Below are 20,975 nucleotides of genomic sequence, written 5' to 3' on the forward strand. Positions count from 1 at the left end.
TTGTATTTAATTTTGTGTTTTTGTGCACATAGAAAACTTTGAAACAGTATTTATTTATATAAATTTTAAAAAGGCAAAGAACTATTTCTGTTCAAGTTTTAGCTCAATTTAAAAAAATACATTTACAACAGATGAAAAATCTAAATATTTATTCATCCCTAAATTATCGTAAAATATAAAGGTAAAATTATTATTTAATAATAATATTAAAAAATATATAATTTATCTAATTTTCTCTTTCAGGTTTTAAAAATTAATATTTCATTTTATGCATGAATTTTGAAAAGTGATTTTTTTCTTAGAGCCTTAAGTTTTTTTTCACCCCTCTCTCTAGCTATTACCAATCAGTGTGGCGTGTTGCTAGATGACAAACATCGTCCAGTGAGGATGACACTTGTTGTCTACTCTAACCGACTCCATCTCGTTCCTCCGTTGTAGACTCTACGGGAGAAAGTGAATTTTTTAAAATTTAATCTAAGGGAAAAATATTAGTTTTCTAAATAAAAAAATATAATTTTAATTATTTTAATATTATTGATAAAATAATAATTTTATTTTTTAATTCTAATAAAAAATTTGTGAATATATTTTAATATACTAAAACTTGGAATTGTATACTTGCCAAAACCTAAACGGAGTCGTTCGATTGACGGAATTAATTTTGTGATATCGCAGTCATAAATAGGGTAAAATTTCATTTATAAATTATTTACATTTTAATGAAAATGAAATTAATTTTCTTCCGTATGCTCACAGAGACGAGAGCGAGAGCAGATTAACGGTGTTTTACATTTCTTTCTTGGGACACCAAAATCCCGATTTCCTCTCTGTATTTGTCTCTTTCTTTCTCTATTATGACACCACTTTGAATTCACAGCACACCGTCCTTATCGTGTTACGAACAATAAACGCCATTCTCTCTTCTTCTTCTTTCTTCCAGAAGAGTTTAGCAACTTCTTAACTTCCTTTAAATGGCTGGAAACGATTGGATTAACAGTTACCTTGAAGCAATTCTCGATGTGGGTCCAGGCCTCGACGACGCTAAATCGTCTCTGCTTTTACGAGAGAGAGGCCGGTTCAGTCCTACCCGATACTTCGTTGAAGAAGTTATAACTGGCTTCGATGAGACTGATCTCCATCGCTCGTGGGCTCGTGCTCAAGCCACCAGGAGTCCTCAGGAGAGAAATACGAGATTGGAGAACATGTGTTGGAGGATTTGGAACTTGGCTCGTCAGAAAAAGCAGGTTTGATTTCTGTCTTTAGATGTTTTAAATGTTATTGAGGATCTAGTTTTAGGATTCTATGTGGTTGGCTTTTGAATGGTTTGTGAGTTGTTATGTAGCTTGAAGGGGAGGCAGCTCAGAGGATGGCGAAGCGTCGGCTTGAGCGCGAAAGAGGCCGCAGAGAAGCAACGGCTGATATGTCTGAAGATTTATCAGAGGGAGAGAAAGGGGATGTGGTGGGTGATTTATCATCTCATGGTGATAGCAACAGAGGGAGATTGCCTAGAATAAGTTCCGTTGATGCAATGGAGGCATTTGTTAATCAACAGAAGGGGAAAAAACTCTACATTGTATTGATAAGGCATGAACTCAACTTGGTGCTCTAGTTTCGATCGTGTCAGGAGATATTTCGGTTATTATTATTATTATTTTACCCTCAATAATTTATGCAAGTGTTGTAACTGCTGTTTCGATATTAATGGATTGACTGAGAAACAAAATTAATGGATGATAAAACATGTTTAGTTTCTTTTATGTGGTAAGATATTCGGAATTTAGCATGTTCTGCTATGCATGATGGCTTTATTAACTAAAGGTATCTGTGCAGCCTTCACGGTCTCATTCGAGGAGAAAATATGGAGCTTGGTCGTGATTCTGATACTGGTGGTCAGGTAATATCTGCTTGCAAAAACTTATTTCCTGATGTTGGTACATTATAGATGCAAAGAAAGTAAAAATTATGTGATGGGCATTTGTGGTTTCTTAAACAATTATGGTTTTTTGAAACATCTTTGCAGTTATTGATACATTATTTCTGTCTTCCAGGTTAAGTATGTTGTGGAGCTTGCAAGAGCTTTGGGGTCAATGCCCGGAGTATATCGAGTAGATTTGCTGACTAGACAGGTGTCAGCACCAGATGTAGATTGGAGTTACGGTGAACCCACGGAAATGCTTACTCCTGTAAATTCAGAAGATTTCATGGATGAGATGGGGGAGAGTAGTGGTGCTTATATTATTAGAATTCCATTTGGTCCAAAAGATAAATACATTCCCAAAGAACTTTTGTGGCCTTACATTCCAGAGTTTGTTGATGGTGCTCTCAACCACATAATCCAGATGTCCAATGTTCTTGGAGAGCAAGTTGGTGGTGGGAGACCAATCTGGCCTGTCGCCATCCATGGGCATTATGCAGATGCGGGTGACTCTGCGGCTCTTCTGTCTGGTGCTCTAAATGTACCTATGCTTTTTACTGGCCACTCACTTGGACGAGATAAATTAGAGCAGCTTTTAAAGCAAGGCCGGCTGTCAAGGGATGAAATAAACACAACATACAAAATAATGCGTCGAATAGAAGCTGAGGAATTAGCTCTTGATGCATCGGAGATAGTTATAACAAGCACTCGACAGGAAATTGAGCAGCAGTGGCGTTTATATGATGGTTTTGATCCTATCTTGGAACGTAAACTACGAGCGAGGATTAGGCGTAATGTGAGCTGTTATGGAAGGATCATGCCTCGCATGGTTGTAAGTGCCTAGACATAATTTAATTTTATTGCTCTTGGTGTGACAATAATTGTTTTGAAGCCAAGTGCACTTTCCTTCTCTAGAGCTTGGGTTCTTTATCTTTATCTAGGTAGAGTGGGGAGCTTAGTATGGTGGTGATGAGTTTTGTTGGACCTGGATTGGTTTCATCATACTCTCATTATATATATTTATTAGACACTTGTTCTCTTAAAAGTTGGACATCTGAGAACATGATATATATGTCTGCCGGTGACTATACTTACAGGAATACTCATAAGAGAAGGCAACTTTATTTGCATAACTATCGTAACACTTTGAGGTTGCTATGCAATTCTGTCCAAAGACTTAGACTTACCTCCAAGTTTTCTTGTTTCATTCTATGTTTTCATCTACTACTTAACAGCATAGAATCATGGTTATTGTATGTTTTTTTAATTATCATTTTCTTTTATAAGAAATTTAGATGCATATTAGTAAAATATAATAAGAATTTTAGTATGATGTTGACATGATGCTCACAAAAAGCACAAAAACCATGAAGGGGTAAGTTAAATCTACTTGACACACACTCACACACACACACACACATGTATATGTATGTATAATGTGTGTAGTAAGTTAATCTATTTGAAATGCTGATCACAAAAGAAGGTGAAGTTCATAGCAGGGTATCAAAGGGTGCTGGCCTCATCAGAACCAATGATGGGCTGGGAAAGAGTATAGTTTTTTTGGGTAATTTCATTTTCAGATGTATCATAGGCTCAGCTAAATGGATTAAATGCTAAGCATGAAGTGAGCCGGGATAGGCTTCTTTTTTTTTTTTTTTTTTTAAGACCAGTCTGGTTTATTTGTAAACATTTACTTCCTTATGGGATTGTCTTCTGGTAAATTTGTAATATTGTGGCTAAACACATTACAATTTCCATGTTGTATAATTAATGTACTGTAATTTTGCAGATAATTCCTCCTGGAATGGAATTCCATCATATTGTTCCACAAGATGGTGATATGGATGGTGAGACAGAAGGAAATGAAGACCATCCAACTTCTCCAGATCCACCTATCTGGTCGGAGGTATTAACAATTCTTAGGCACTTGTTTGATGTGTCCTTGATAGATGACCTGTATACTAAATGAAACTTGGATAATGTGCTGGAAGCCATGAATCATTATGGTATGTTGGTGTCTTGCAGATAATGCGCTTCTTTACCAACCCTAGGAAGCCTATGATACTTGCACTTGCTAGGCCTGATCCAAAAAAGAATATCATGACTTTGGTTAAAGCATTTGGAGAATGCCGTCCACTGAGAGAGCTTGCTAACCTTGTATGTTTTAAATCCAATGACACTTGATTGTTGATGATATCTTTCTGTTCAGCCTAATTTGCTTTCTGTTGAGGTCATTATATGTTTTAATCTTGATATTTTTCTTGGAGCCCTTCAGACTCTAATTATGGGTAACCGAGAAGGAATTGATGAAATGTCAAGCACGAATGCTTCCGTTCTTCTCTCCGTACTTAAGCTCATTGACAAATATGATCTCTATGGACAAGTGGCATATCCTAAGCATCACAAACAGTCTGATGTTCCTGACATATATCGTCTTGCAGCAAAGGCAAAGGTACTTACTGGACCTTTTTTGTATCATTAAACTCAGTGCTAGTTAACTACCAATTTTTTTGCGGTGTACATTAGACATCTGTTTCAGAGTGTCATAGGCTTTCTATATTTGGATATTATGTGCCAGACATGACTTCTTATTATTCTGTGTGCATATGATAACTAATTTATGAAATTGATTTACTATTATTATAAATTATCATTATTCACCACTCAACTTCATGCTCCCTAACAAAATTTTGGTTTATTTTCTTCCCTCATTACCTGGCATCGTGCTTTGATTTGGTTGGATATTAGCTTTCAAGTCAAAAGTTGGGTTTATGGGGTTTTGATTGATTGTGTATACTAGAGGCATTCAATTAAGCTGATTTGCTAATTTCATTATTATGAAAATTGAGTTCATTATCAACATATACCTATCAAGATTAGGTTTCATGTATGTGCTTGATTAATGTTCTCATATCTTAAATATCCACTTATCAAAAGAGGTTAGGCACTTCATACATGTTATATATTTTGTATTTATAATTTATCCAACTTTTGTGCAGGGTGTTTTCATTAATCCAGCTTTCATTGAGCCATTTGGGCTTACTTTGATAGAGGTGCTGTTTCTAATACATGTAAAGATATTTCTTCCAACTAGGCACTTTCATGTCAAAATCCAAAGTGACTGGTTCTTTTGTTGAACAGGCAGCAGCTCATGGTTTGCCAATTGTTGCCACAAAGAACGGAGGTCCTGTTGATATACATCGGGTATACTTGATAGTATATATTGCTTACGTGATTTTATGTTTATATTGCCTGAATAGAAGTTCATTAAGTTTTCTAAATTTTAGTGGAAATAAATTACAGGTACTTGACAATGGTCTTCTTATCGATCCCCATGATCAGCAATCTATTGCTGATGCTCTTTTAAAGCTCGTTGCTGATAAGCAGCTTTGGGCAAAGTGTCGACAGAATGGGTTGAAGAACATTCACCTTTTCTCTTGGCCTGAGCATTGTAAAACTTATCTGTCTAGGATAGCCAGTTGCAAACCAAGGTATCCACAGTGGCAAAGAAATAATGATGATGGTGAAACATCAGAGGAAGAGTCACCAAGTGATTCCTTGAGGGATATACAGGATATATCTTTGAACTTGAAGTTATCATTGGATGGAGAAAAGGGTGGGGCTAGTGGAAATGATAATTCCTTGGAATCTGAAGGACCTGCTGATAGGAAGACTAAATTAGAGAATGCTGTTTTAGCATGGTCAAAGGGTATTGTAAGGGACACACGAAAGACTGGGTCCACAGAAAAAGTGGACCCAACTACTGGTTCTGGTAAGTTTCCAGCATTAAGGAGGCGGAAGCATATCTTTGTCATTTCCCTAGATTATGATACCACTACAGGTATTGTTGAAGCCACCAGAAAGATATTTGAGGCTGTGGAAAAGGAAAGGACTGAAGGCTCTATTGGTTTTATATTGTCAACATCTATGACCATATCTGAGATACACTCTTTTCTTGTATCAGGGGGCTTCAGGCCTAATGATTTTGATGCTTTTATTTGTAATAGTGGGAGTGATCTTTACTATTCAACTCTTAATTCTGAGGATGGTCCTTTTGTGGTTGACTTTTATTACCACTCACATATTGAATACCGTTGGGGTGGGGAGGGACTGAGGAAGACTCTAATTCGTTGGGTGACTTCAGTTAATGATAAGAAGGCTGAGAATGAGGACAAAGTTGTCACAGCAGCTGAACAACTTTCAACCAACTACTGCTATGCTTTTAGCGTTCAAAAGCCTGGAGTGGTATGTTTTGTTCTCTTATTCTTTTGATATTATTGTTCACTGTTGAACCACTGCTTTTTTCCTAAATTGCGGGTCAGTTGTGTGGATTAAGATCTAATGCAGTTGGCTTTGCATCTTGGAAAATCATTTATTTTTGTGTTCCGTATCTCTATTTAGGTTACCCCCATGAAGGAATTAAGGAAGCTTCTGAGAATTCAAGCTCTTCGTTGTCATGTTATTTTTTGTCAGAATGGGGCTAGGATAAATGTTATACCAGTTTTGGCATCACGTTCCCAAGCTCTCAGGTAAAGATCTAATAGTATATTGCCATGTATATTCAAGCTTATGACTTGAGAAGGGTGTAGTCAGTCATTCACTATTTGAAGTACAGTTGAATTAAATTACAGTTTTATTATTCCTTGATGCACAACTAGTATGTTATGCATTGAGCATTGCTTGCATGATATTGTTTGTATCATATGGTAGAATTAACTGTGCAATTTTTTGTTTTAAACAATGTGTAAATAGTTTCAAGCCATATAAATGATATCAATAACTTTTAAAACTATTTCAATTGATATGTATATACCAGATAAAAAGTGATTAAGCTTTTAACTGATAAACTGATTGATCAAATTGATTGCTATGACCTATTTGCCTTAGTTGTGCAACAATCAATATGGTCCTAAGGATCCTCATGGTGACTTATGGCCAATGTAGTCTGAAATTTACACTTGCAATAGTACAAGAGCTCTGGGTAACTTGCTCCTGTTCTTTCTTGTTAGCACTGTGGTAATGTATCAATTGTAGTGGCTACATTGTAGTACATTTAGGTTGAGGATACTAATCATTGGAGTTCTTCAGATGAATTTTGATTTTAATTTCACCAGAACTGGGATCATCGGGGCACAGGGAATGAGGGTTAAGAGAAATGTTGGAGGATATTAGTAAGCAATAGGATTTGATTAATCTACCTTATTTTATTGGCATATGTTATTGAGCTAATTGTACTTAGATTCATTCATGAGTGATCCTATGTGCAGTTATAGTGATTCAACATGGGTTCTTATGATAATGTGTTATCATGTGATTAAGTATTATTTTATCTTTTATTTAAAATCATTTAATCACATGATGATATATCATTTTTGATACTTCAATTAGTGTTTATTATAAATACACATAATTTTATTATTCATTAATATTTTTGTGGAGCTTAATGACCTAAAGCATATGTCAGGTATCTATATGTTCGGTGGGGTGTGGAGTTGTCAAAGATGGTGGTTTTTGTCGGAGAATCTGGGGACACAGATTATGAAGGACTTCTTAGTGGTCTGCACAAAACTGTAGTATTGAAGGGAGCTTGTAGCAGCACGAGTAATCAAGTCCATGCCAACCGGAGTTACCCTCTGACAGACGTCATTCCATTTGACAGCCCCAATATTATTCAGACTGCTGAAGATTGGGCTAGTTCTGAACTCCGTAGTTGTTTGGAGAAACTGGAAGTTCTCAAGTGCTAGAAAATTTCAAATTTGAAATTTAGTTGAAAGCTTGTCTTGTTTATAACTGGGCCTTTTGTTGTTGCTGTTGTTGGTCGCACAGACTAGCATTCTGTCAGGCAGTCCTTATGGCAGTTGTCTTGAGACCTAAAATCTATTACATTTTCTGTTTTGCGCATTTTGTATATTCAGTAAAATCCCAAGAATATTAAGTCTTGCTGCTGCTACTAGCTGAGCTTCTGAATTAAAGCCAGCTTCTATGTTGTAAGCAAGGCTAGTGTTTGTATGTTGTAATGTATCAAAGTGTCAACAGGTTTTTGTGCTGGAGGCAAGCCTTTTTGACAGAGAATGTTTTCTACGAAGTATCTTAGGCAAATATATCAAATTTGGGTGGAAATAATGCCTAATTCTCCTTCAAATCTTGTGCATTTTAGTTGACAACAATTTATGGTGGTCTCATTGTATGTTTTTAATTGAATTTCTAGGTGATAGCCAAACTGATTTTTGCACCCTTTTTGTTACTGATGCGAATCGGCCAGGTTAGAATATATATAATACCTTTCTACGAATACTCAAATCCGTCCCTCTACCAATTCTTAAATAACTGAGTGGAACAAAGGTTAAATAATGATAATGACTCTGAAGCCAAGAGACTAGGGGTCAAATCCGATGATTTTGATTTGTTGGATGATCTTGACTAATCGATTGATCACAAACTAGACATGGTTGGGGGGTTAATCCCCTCTTTTTTAGCCAACCTGGACCACTTTTTTTTAAGCTAACCCCAAGCCTACTTTTTTAAGTCCAGCCCGAGTTCCCTTTTCTAAGCCCAACACATGGGCGTATGGCCCATGGGCTTAGACATCAGGCTTGTAGGCTATTTCGATACAACTCACTACTCTAATCGGTTGTTAAAAAAATAAAAAAATTAAAAAAAATTATTACCGTTTTGCACCCATGGAGGCCATTGGCTAGACCAAATGTGTTTAGCCTTAAAAAAAAGGATTTTTTTATTTTTATTTTTGTATATAAACCCTTTCTCCCCACTCTCTAAACCAAATCCAAAACATAATCTTTTTTTACATTTTCTCCATTCAATTTCAATCTCAAATTCTTTTAAATTTGAATCAAATTTTAATTATGTCTAAAAAATTAGTTTTTGTTTGTTTAACAATTTTCACTTTTTCAATTTTTTTCTTTAGAATGCTTTTATAATGAAGAAATTTAATATATTCTAACTGAAAAATATGGTCAAATGATTAAGACAAATTCATTTTTATAAACTTAAATGAAAATAAATGAGTTTAGTATAAATATTATACAAGAGACCTCATTGAAACAAGTAATAATGAAATCGGACTTCTAATTGTCATACATAATTACAAAGATACTTTCGTCTAAGAAATCCAAGTAAAGTAGCAAATAAAACAAAAACCGAAAGTGAAACTTTAAATCGTTTTTTAAAACCTATTTACACCTTATAGGTTTTACCCCTTTTGGTTGATATGCCGATGTAATACTTTCCTCTATAAGTATTGCCCTCATGTTACACCTTATAGGTTTTACCCCTCATGTTATTTTCATCAAGTGGAAACATGTCAAAGGATGTCTAAATGATAAAAACATTATCCATAACATATATAGTGTAGCAAAATACATCAATATAAAATTGTGATACGTAAATTGAAAATGCCAGAAATGGCCTCAATTGCTTTATGATTGGTGATCGCCGCTGGCCTCGTAGCCATCATGATCGCCTGTACTTGCACATATGAAAGTAGAGGAATGAGTAATAAAACATTAAGTAATTAGAAGACTATACTACTAACTTTTACATATTCTCTAAAATGCCCTTAGCTCAATCCATCATACTCTATCATCCGGAATCCATTCCTAGACTCCCATTTGGATGATTATGAGTTCTATATGTCATATTTGTAATTGTTATTGAATTATCTAGGCAACAAATCATAACTCTCAGATCAAACTATATCTCGTTTGATCACTGAAGAATCACTCTCTTGATTCCTAACTCGTGTGACCATATCATCTCTAGGTGATAGCTCTATCATTTGGAAGTTATGTCATATAGTTGTATACTAGACTAATTGGATTAGATCGAATACAAAGATTTGACACCTTGTGTAACAACCTTTTTTAGAAGTGCTACCTTCCAAGATTGAGCATGCATTCTTATGACAATTAATTAAAAGGGAAAGGGACTATTTCCCACCCATTTTTTAGCCCTAACTCAAAAATATACTCACGTTTGATGAAAAACCCAAACATCTACCCATCTCTAAATCGCCGTTAAGTTCTCCGTTAAATAGAGGGGTAAAACCGTTATTTTACTATTTATATTCCAGTTATATAATTTTATCGTATTTTTCCTCTTTGATTTTAAAAATTAACTTTTACCCACATCCTTGAACTTTGAAAAGTAACTTTCACCCCCCTAAATCCCTAATTTTTTTTCATTTTCTCTCCGACCACCGACGACGACGACATGGCTGGAGGGAGAGTGATGAGTGTCATTTAGATTTGGACGATACTCGTTGAGCTTCACTGGACGATGAAGCATCATCTATTCGTCGTCCAAATAATGGATGACGCTTATTGTCCAGAATAGACGACGAAATGCCATCCAGACTAGACGACGCTTCGTCGTTCAGAGACGCTTCGTTGTCCAAAGATCTGAACGATGAAGCATCATCCAGATCTGGACAATGGTCGTCCTTCTTGTCATCATTGTCTAGAGGTGGTCGTCTTCTGAATGAAAACTTCTCCGCCGTTGTCAGAAAAAATGGCTATATTTTAGAGAGAAAAAGTAAATTTTTTAAAACTTAATTCAAGGGACAAATGTTGGTTTTTCAAATTAAAGGGGGAAAATGAGATGAAATTTTAATTATTTAATATTATTGATAAAATGACGAATTTGCCCCTTAACCCTAACAGAAAATATATGGGTGGATCCAAACAGATTAAACTTTGGGTGGGTGTTTAAGTTTTTCATCAGACGTGGGTATTAGTTTGAGATAGGGCTAAAAAATGGGTAGGAAATAGTCCTTCTCCCTAATTAAAAACATCATTCAACATTTAAAATTTCTGAAATACCCTTACATAACATGTTGTGGAGACATATTTAAGGATGTTCAAAACATAACATAAACCATAATGTGTAGCTGAATACATCAGAATAAATCCAACTACATAAACTGAATAATAAACACACTAACATAAATGCCTTCAACTGCGCTATGCCTATTGACCACCATTTTTCCTGCAACCACTATGATCGTCTATATTTACACATATAAAAGTAGAAAAAAAAGTGATAAAACACTCAATAAGTAGGAGACTCTACTGCGATCAAAATGCCCTTAGCTTGACCTATCATACTCTGTCATTCGTAATCCATCCCTAAATTCCCATTAAAATGATTATGGGTTCTACATCTTATATCTATAACTTATATTGAATTTGGAAATGTCTAGGCTACTGTTCCTCAGATCCTTAACTAGTGTAACCATATCATCATTCGGTGAAAGCATTACATTTAGAAGCTATGTCCCATAGCTGTATATTAGGCTAATAAGACTTGATCGAATACAAAGATTTGACGCTTTGATCATGTAAGCATTTGTTGTGTAGTCCACTCACCTACACCAATATTAAACTGTGGAAACATAAACATAATCGAAGGGTATAGTGTTTTATTGTAAACGTGTTTTACTATAGGCAGTGTAGGGAATATGTATTCATGATGCCCCCTTTAACGACCCTATGACATTTAACATATATGCATCTAAAGCCTTAGATCACCTCAGACTCGTATTCCCTTTCACCTTATTCATAACTTGTGCCCTAACATAATCTTCTCTCTTGAACACATTGGATACTATTGCATACCCATAACATCTATATTATTTCTTATGATGACCTATATACTTTTAGCCTAGTTCTTTTTTTTTCTTTCTTTACTCTGGGCGTGTACTTTCTCTTATGCATGCGACACATTTATTCCTTTAAGGGCATGCCACTTCTTTGCTATTGGGATAGACGTATTACTTTTAGAACATAGACACCTTTCTTTTTCATGTTGTGCATAACCCTCATTCAACATGGAAACTCTATATATATATTATTTGCACACACACGGGTATGTTCCCTTTCTAGGGATGGGCATATGTCCACTTCCAGACTTACACTTTTCTAAACTTAACTTCACATCAACTTGTGCACTTCTTATGGGTATTTTCATTTTTTTACCCCATACATCATCATTCTCTCATCATACATGAGTGAACTCTGTGCCCAAGTTAACTTGTCATTGGTAGATGACGTCCAATAGTTGTTGAAATGCCAAAAAACTCAATCTAAAATTTGGGCTATGTATACACGGGCATGTGTTCCATACCACATAACTGTTTATGATTCCTAAAAATGAAATTAGAGGCTTATTCTTATACCTTAATCATCGTTATGCACTTTCTATTCATCATAATCATAAACGCAAGATTTATAGTTCTAATATGCTATCTAGATCAACCATACAACTTGTAAATTCACCTATAATTGTGAATCATGTCATTATTTATAATAATCAATGTTGCAATCTAGGATTTATCAATCAACTTCCCATGTATTTATCACAACCCTAACATATACATAATTTAATATCCGAATACTCAATCCAATCATCAACAATTTATAACACCAATATTCTAGAACATTAACACTTCATATGATAGATTACCAACTCATTTAAACATTAGTTTGACCTACAATAAGCAACAATCTTCATGTTTTTCCTTAAGGCATTATACTTATGATCCAACAAATATAAACATGTGTAAACATCATAAAATTGGCAAAGCAAAAGCCTTTGTCCACCATTAACAAAAATTATCATAGGAGGCACAAAAAAGTTCCTACTTACCTTTTTTTTTCAATTGTTTGAGGATTTGAGGTTGCCTTCACACTTTTCTTCATAATTGCTTGTTACCTCTTCTCATTAGAAGTCTAGTCGTTGTTGGAGAAGCTCACTTGGATCTATACAATTATCATTACCAACTATCTCTCTCTGATTTGCACATGTTAGGATAAGGATAAAAATCCCTAAAACTAAACTAACGTGCATTTTTAAAACTATCGATGTGTAACACCACACATGAACATGTGCCTTCTGACACATAGCTGTGTGTCATTTAAAATCAATCTAATGTAAAACCTAAGCACTCTGATTGATGTGACAACGAACACATGAGCATGACTATCCTATGCATGATCACCCTTACTTAAATTTCACAACTCATCATTTACTTCATGACAACTCAACCATACATCAACTGTAACATAAAAATGATTATAATGACCTTGAGACATACCTGTGCGTGTTATACTTTGGCCATATGGGCATTCGCTATGTAGTCCACTCACTTAGATCATTATTGGACTATTGAACATCATCATAACTAGGCTCTATTCTAAGTTAGTACCCTTCTATGGGTATGGTGTCTTGTTGTGGATATGCTTTATTATGCATGGTATAGGGGACAAGTACTAACCATGCCCATTCGTAATGACCCTATGATGTCTAGCATACATGTATCTCAAGCCTCAGATCACCACAAGCTCGCCTCAAATTTCACTCTAATTATGAACTCATGCCTTTACATTATCTTATCTTTTAGACATGTAAGATACTACTATGTGCTTGAAACATCTCTATGTCTCTTGGGATGACCTTTTAAACTTTTAGCCTAGTTTTTTTTCTTTTTTCTTTAATACATATAGACGTCTAATATTGGGATACATGAGTGTGTACTTTTCCTAATGCATGAGACACGACTATCCCCTTAAGGGTGTGCCATTTTGTGCCATTGTTACTTCTAGAACATGAGCACCATTTTTCTTCATGTCATACACAACCCTTGTTCACCATGAAATCTCCCTATGTTCATCTTCAAGCATACACGAGCATGTGTCCCTCTAGGGATGAGTATGTGCCCATTTCCAAACTTAAACTTTTCAAGCTTAATTTTAATTTGACTAGTTCACTTCTTGGAGGTATTTTAGTCATTTCACCCCATATATAGTTGTACATATAACATAGACAAGCAAACTTTGTGCCTTGGTTCACCATTCATCAACGATATCTAATAGTCGTCGAGTTATTAGAGAACTCAGTTTGAAATCTGAGCTTCGTGTACATGATATAACACCCTCTCTAGAAGTACTACCCTCTAGAGGAAAAAAGGTAACTAAATTGACCATTTTGAGCATACATTTAATTTAAAATATGTAATAAATTCATGAAATAACAAAATAAAATATATTTATTAAACCTTGTAAAATTACTGAAATACCTTTATCAAATTAAAGCGAAAGCATTTAAAAGATGTCTAATCTCATAAACATAAATTGAAAACCATAATATGTATAATTAAATACAATTATAAAAAATCATAATGAAATAAAACTGATAAAACTGAAATGCTCTTGTAACTCTACGCTCGTTGATTACCATTTATCCTACAACTATTACGACACCTGTAACTACACACATAAAAGTAAGAAAGTAAGTGATAAAACACTCAGTAAGTAGGAGATTCTACTGATGACTTTTACTTAAATTCCCAAAATGTCTTTGGCCTCGACTCTTACTATCTATGTTATTTGAAGTTGGCATTAAACTCATTTGTGGATGATGATAGGTTCTACATATCAACTCTGTGGTCATACTGTACTTTAGAAAATATCTAGGCTATGTGTTATAGCTCTTGGGTCGAATTGTGTTCCACTCAGTCACTAAGGAACCATTCCTCGGATTTGTCTCTAGTATGAATATACTGAACTTAATAGAAGCTTCTGAATCTAAAAGTTGTAACTAAAATTTTATACTATGTCGATTGATTTGGATCAAATACAGAGATTTGATGCCTTAGTCATGTAAATTATCTGTCTGTTTTACTATTCAAACTTTATCTCAGCTAGGCTTTATTGTGAGTAAATATTTTACTATTGGTTTGATGTCTTAATGCAAACATGCCCTATTGCTGATAATATACAAAATGTGTACTTATGGTGTTTGCTTGTAATGATCACATGATGTTTAGCATGCATGCATCTCAAGCCTTTATTTAACTTAGCTTGTTCTCACTTCCACTTAAAAACTATATCTCGTACCATATTATAACATAACTTAGGCACATAGGGTACTGCTGCATACTCGAGATGTTTATACTGTCATTTAGGATGACCTTTAAATCTCTAGATTAGTTTTCTTTCTCTTTCTTTAATTCTACCTTAAACACACGGGTGTGTGTCTCTTGACACACCAGGGTATGTCTCACTTTACCCATACATAACCATTCCTTCATTATGGCCTTTCCCTATGTGTTAATTTTTCTATACACATGAACGTGTGCTCTTACTTACACAAGTATAATGCAGTTCAGATATTTATTCTACTTTCCTTTTCTATTCTCTTCTCAAATGCACTACTTTTCAAAGGTATTCTGGTCATTTTATCCTACAAATAGTCATGCTAATGCTATACATGGGAAGTCCATATGTCTTAGTTGACTGCCCTTTGATCAACAACATTTGATGGTCATCGAAACATTGAAAAGCTAAGCTTGAATTTTAGAGCTTGCATACACAGGTGTGTCCCATACCACATGGTTGTGTGACGAACCCAAAAAATAACCAAACATACCTAATTTGCACATAAGTTTGACCATACACATTTACTACTCATAGGATACACTTTATCACCATTCATCCATTGATTGTCGAGTTATGATGATGCTCTATACAATAATCTAATCAACAATATTGTAACATAATGTCCCAAAACATACAAACTAGGGCTAAATCATGATAGACACTTATGGTGACATGAGATTCATATCAAAACCTCTGATCACCGGAACTTTGCAAAATCTTGCATTGTCTCAATAGCTCAGTTATGAACAATAACAATTCTACATCACAACAAAATATCAAAGCAATCATATCAACACATATATTTTCATAGTGCATAGGACTTATCCCTTTCATCTCATAATCGCATCATTATAAACATATGAACAAGCTTATCAGTAAAGGAAGACTTTTTCAAACCATATTCAATTATGCTTAATCAAAGGGATTTGTAAAGCCTACTTACCTCTTAGAGTTATTGTTGCAAACAAGGCACATGGGAGGCTCTTTCTCTCTTCTTTCCTTATCACCATATCGCCAAAATCAAACCATCGAAATCACTACATAAAAGCCTGATATTTAAACCTTTGCTTTCTTTCACTTTTGGGAAATTTTGTGCATTTAGGGATTACAACTAATAATTCCTAAAATGCAGTGACTTGCCTTTTATAAAAAACTAAAACACACAATTGTACACACCAATGTGTATCATTTGATACATAATTGTATATAGTAAAATTTTAATTTTACGTGGAATCTATCTTATTTGACTAACATGACACGACACATAGGTATGACCTCTCTATACAAGATCACATGTGATTAAAAGTTTATACTTTGACTTTCAAATCATATTTAATGCTTCACACAAAATTCAAACTCATGCATAAAGACTATTTTACCCTCGAGATGTACATAAAGGTGTTACACATGAGAGTGTATCCAATACCACATGATCATATGTGAAACCTAGAAAACAAAAAAACAATTCTAGCATAGGCACGCTTAGAGGCTAAAGTAATCTTAATAATAGCTGGTGCTCGACCTTAACTTACTGACAAGTGAGACACTTGGCAACATACTCACTTAAATCCTTCTTTATACCTGACTACCAAAAACACCTTCTTAAATCTTCATAATCTTTACATTCTCGGGTGGACAGTGTAAAGAATTGTTAGCTTTTGAAAGAAATTTCTATCTCAACTCATCTACAGGTGAAACACATACCCTATCTCTTAACTTGACAACACTATCATAACTATCTTGAACTTTTTGAGTTTTCTACCTATTCCAATCATTAACTAATTGAGCAACTTTGATCTTCTTTGCTAATGTGGACTTGATCTTCAATTTGGCTAGAGCCTCATTCACAAACTCAATCTACTTTTGGTCTAGATCTATCTGAATCTCTTTTTGCACAGTCAGTTGTGATAAAAACACTTTTTTTGCTAAGACATCTACTACTAAATTTGCTTTGCTTAAGTGATACTTGATATCATAGTCATAATCCTTCACTAACTCAAGTTATCTTCTCTGTCTCATATTTAGCTTTTTATGGGTGAAGAAATATCTAAGACTCTTGTGATCAGTGTAAATAATACATCTTACCCCATATAGGTAGTGCCTCCAAATATTAAGAGTAAACATTGTAACTACTAACTCTAAATCATGAGTGAGGTATCTGGTCCTAAAGTCTTTCAATTGTCTCGAGACATATGTTATCACCTTGCCTTGCTATATTAACACTACTCCCAGTTCACTATGACAGGTATCTATACACAAATCATATAGTGTTAACAAACAACTCTAAGCCTTGTCAACCTCATGTTTTCGTACAATATGATCTTTCTATCAACTGATATCTCTAGAGGTTAAGATATAGTTATAATGTCTATCTCAAGGACTCTTCGATATGAAGAAATATCCATCAATGATTAAATGATTTGAATCAAGCTTTGACTCGGTCCTATTGTGGCCATAGATTTGAGTGGTTATCAATGTCTAGTGGTGTTCTCATTAAAGATATCTTCTCTTATGCCTAGGAATGACGATTCTTTTATTGATCTACGATAGTCTTCAATTCAAATCTCGATATGGTTAATCACCACTTTTATGGTTACCTTTTTTACAATAACATGTTAGGTAGCATCAAACCACATTAATATTGCATAAGATTGTTTGATGACTTCAAGTCAAAAGATTACATGTGCTCGTAAGTTAGCGGATGTGTATCATAAACACTGGAACAATTATCCATATGAAAATTCTTAGGTTGGGTCTTTTTGGTAAATATATCTAAAACGTGCATCTATGTGTTACACTAAGTTATTGATAAACAACTTTCACATGTGAGAATTGTCACAAAATTTTGATAGGCTTGCTCTATATTATGATATTTCTATCACCATTACTTGTACCTCTAGTCAAAGCAATGTCGATATTACAAACGTTTCTAGAATGACCGTCTAATGTGTATATAGGGTTTCCACGATTAGATTTTTGATTCCCTTGTCATAGTTCTACCATTATAAAGACATATTGATTATACGAACATATTGTAAACCAAAATATGAATAATCAATATAATCCTTTTACTAATAATAATGTAACATCTTTTGTCCAATAACCTAGCCCACTATCAAGATATTGTCCACTTTGAATACACAATCTATCATGGTTTTGCTTCTAAGCTTTGCAATCCAAAACGTGTCTTAACAGTTTAAGAAGCTCACAGACTATTTAACCAATCAAATTCTCTCACCTCTAACCAATGTGGGATACATAGATAGAGTATAAATAGACCTAACATCTCTCTCATGCTTTGTCGATATGGAATTTGCCTAAAGGTATCACATACACTCCTCTTTACAAGACTCAACATCCTTACTAAGGTTTGCCCTACTATCGTTCAAGAGGACACGTGGAGCCACTCTGATACCATTTGTAACATGCCCAATCCAGTAACTTGGTTTACTATCAAGATATTATCCACTTTGGATACACAATCCATTATAGTTTTACTTTTGAGCTTTACAACCCAAAATATGTTTTAACAATTTAAGAAGCTCATAGGCTATTTAACCAGTCAAATTCTCTTACCTCTAACCGATATGAGATACATAGACAGAGTACAAATAGACTTAACATTTTTTTCGTGTTTTGTCGATGTGAGATTTGTCTAAAGGTATCACAAATAAATTATAATTATAAATTACACAAATCTGTTTGGTTTTGAGACACTACCTTAATAGTCATAGTGGTGTAGGTGAATAAATTGTATAATGATGCTCATATGGCAGAGGTGTTGAGTTCTTGTATCAATCCAATCCAATCGGTATAATATATAGTTTAGTGTGAGATAGTTTTTTCACTCAAACAAGTAAGAGATGAGATAATCACCTTAAAATTTGAAGTGATTCTTCTTTAACTAGACATGACAGGGGGTTGGGATAGCTTGAGCCCCATTTGGTCTAGCTAGTAGGAGTACAACTCACTATTATAGTAGTTTATACTAGATTCATGGGTTGGCCAAGTCATGCCATAAGCCTGAATATTAGGCTCGCAGGCTAACCTAACACGATTCACTACAGTAGCAGATCATTAAAAAATTAAAAATTAAAAAAAATATTTCTATTACTACCCCCGCCAAGTTGACAAAAATTTTTTTATTTTTTTTTATTTTCATTACTTTTTTTTTCTTATATAAACCTTTTTCCCCCTCTTTCTCCCTACTCTCTCTAAACCAAATTCGAAACATAATTTCTCAATCTCTCTTTATATTTTCTTCATTCATTCTCTCTAGATTTTCTTTGTTTAATTTTAATCTTTAACTCTCTTAAATCTCCATCAAATGTGAGAAATGACATTATCTGATGACCATATGTGCGAGTTTCTCAATGCTTATGTTGGTGAAGCATATGAGTGACAACTATCTTGGATCAAACATCGAGTAAGATAAGAAGATATAGTTAGAGAAAACAAGTCCCAATACAGACTAATAATCTAAAAAGAGGGAACTTACTTCATTATTATGAAAACTATGAATCAAGAAAGTGACTATGATATTCGTCCGCCATAAGTGAGGGATTATCGATAAAATTTTTGAAGTACCTTCCTCGGTTTTAGTTATTTGAAAATGAATTTTATTTAATTTTATATAATAATTATATTAAAAATAATATTTTATTATTTGATTAAAAACTGACCTGATAAATGCCCCTGAGTCGGCTCATTAAGTGTCTGACATAATATGACCCCCTAAAATGTGGGTTGTGCTATAGGTCTTAATATATTTATAGACAAGCCCATTATAATATAAACATTGGCCCAACATGACCCACTACACCTCTATTTGTGATTGAGTGGGACTTAGTTAATCATGAGAGCGTAATACCAAAGCTAAAGGTTCCCGAGTGATTTAATAAGAATAGTAATACCTACGTCATTACAATTGTAGTTAAAAGAGACACTTTCTTAATGACCGAGTTATAATGGATTGAGCTAAGGTTACTCTGGGGAATTGGTAAAAGTTAGTAAAGTCTCATACTTATTGAGTAATTTTCACCCACTCTCATTCTTCTATGTTTTATAGGTACAAGTGATCGTAGCAGCTGCAAGACGAGTGGCAATCAATGAGCATAGTTTTAGCATGTGGGCATTTAGATCATTTAAATTTAAATTTCTTACATTTTGATTTTATAAATTATGTAGACATGTTTTATGATGTGCTACATATAGATTATTTAAGAGTTGTTTTTTTTGGTTGGATGTCCTTTGTACACTTTCGAATGATGTTATGATAAGGGTAATTCAATAACTTTGATAATTGTTTGTATGTATGTGTGGAGAATTTAAGTGAATGCATGCTCAAATAGTCTAAGTAAGTAGCGTTTCCTCTAGTGGACAATACTTTTAGATGGGGGTGTTACCGTAAGTGTCTTGATGATCGGTGTAGTACTCTCATTGTGGTTTAGGGCAAGAAGTATAAGTCTTCCTACATAGAGTAGTACCTTAGAACTAGTGAGAAGTTTACGAGCATTTCCCTCTTAGAACTGGCTTTTTTGGTAGTAATGTATAACAAATTAGCAAAATCACGTGTTAGCTGAGCAATATCAAAGAGATTAGTTTGAGGTTTAGGAGTAGTACCATGCTTAGGCTATAGTGTGCCAACTTTGAAGACGAACTGGAGTTGAGAAAAAGGCTCTGTAGAACTCTTGGAACTACTTGAAAATATGCTATCTAGTGCCTTTCGTTGCCATTTTCTATGAACCATTGCTAAATTGTGAAAGAGTGAGATGTGTTTGTGTCTTCCTTCATAAGATACGCTACGGTAATAGCAATTAGAATCCAAGGAGACTTGAGTTAGTTTGCTGCGAGTGCATATGAATGTTTTAAGAAATGAATTAAAACAGGTTAGAGAATTGGATGTGACATCAATGTTTTTACATGGTTTAGCTCGATGATTTGAATGTCTGTCCACAGTGTTCTCACTAGTTTTTATGTAGTATAAGAATGATACAATAATTTTGTGATAACTCTAGTATTATGTTTGTTTCTTCACATCTCTTCCTTTTCTCCACTACTCTTCTCTTTATATACAAGTTTTTGGATGAGAAATCACGCTTGAACCT

At 34.4% G+C, this 20,975-nt stretch overlaps 1 protein-coding gene across 1 annotated transcript; it reads left to right on the plus strand.

Moving 5' to 3' along the window:
* The first annotated feature begins 734 nt into the window (after positions 1-734).
* Positions 735-8,057, plus strand: LOC123194371 (probable sucrose-phosphate synthase 1). The gene is made up of 12 exons (XM_044607558.1): positions 735-1,244; positions 1,343-1,584; positions 1,831-1,894; positions 2,049-2,747; positions 3,705-3,821; positions 3,941-4,072; positions 4,191-4,367; positions 4,915-4,968; positions 5,057-5,119; positions 5,219-6,160; positions 6,317-6,444; positions 7,380-8,057. Exons 1-12 carry the CDS (start codon positions 972-974, stop codon positions 7,657-7,659), a joined length of 3,171 nt encoding a protein of 1,056 aa, XP_044463493.1. The 5' UTR covers positions 735-971; the 3' UTR covers positions 7,660-8,057.
* The last annotated feature ends 12,918 nt before the right edge of the window (positions 8,058-20,975 follow it).

The sequence above is a fragment of the Mangifera indica genome, chromosome 13 (assembly GCF_011075055.1).
Source record: "Mangifera indica cultivar Alphonso chromosome 13, CATAS_Mindica_2.1, whole genome shotgun sequence".
Lineage (NCBI taxonomy): Eukaryota > Viridiplantae > Streptophyta > Magnoliopsida > Sapindales > Anacardiaceae > Mangifera > Mangifera indica.

Excerpts from the sequence above, each read along its gene's own strand:
- LOC123194371 (XM_044607558.1), top strand. The coding sequence starts at position 972 with ATGGCTGGAAACGATTGGATTAACAGTTACCTTGAAGCAATTCTCGAT. Across the intron at positions 1,245-1,342 it reads TGGCTCGTCAGAAAAAGCAG|CTTGAAGGGGAGGCAGCTCA; the intron begins GTTTGATTTCTG and ends GTTGTTATGTAG. Across the intron at positions 6,161-6,316 it reads GCGTTCAAAAGCCTGGAGTG|GTTACCCCCATGAAGGAATT; the intron begins GTATGTTTTGTT and ends ATCTCTATTTAG.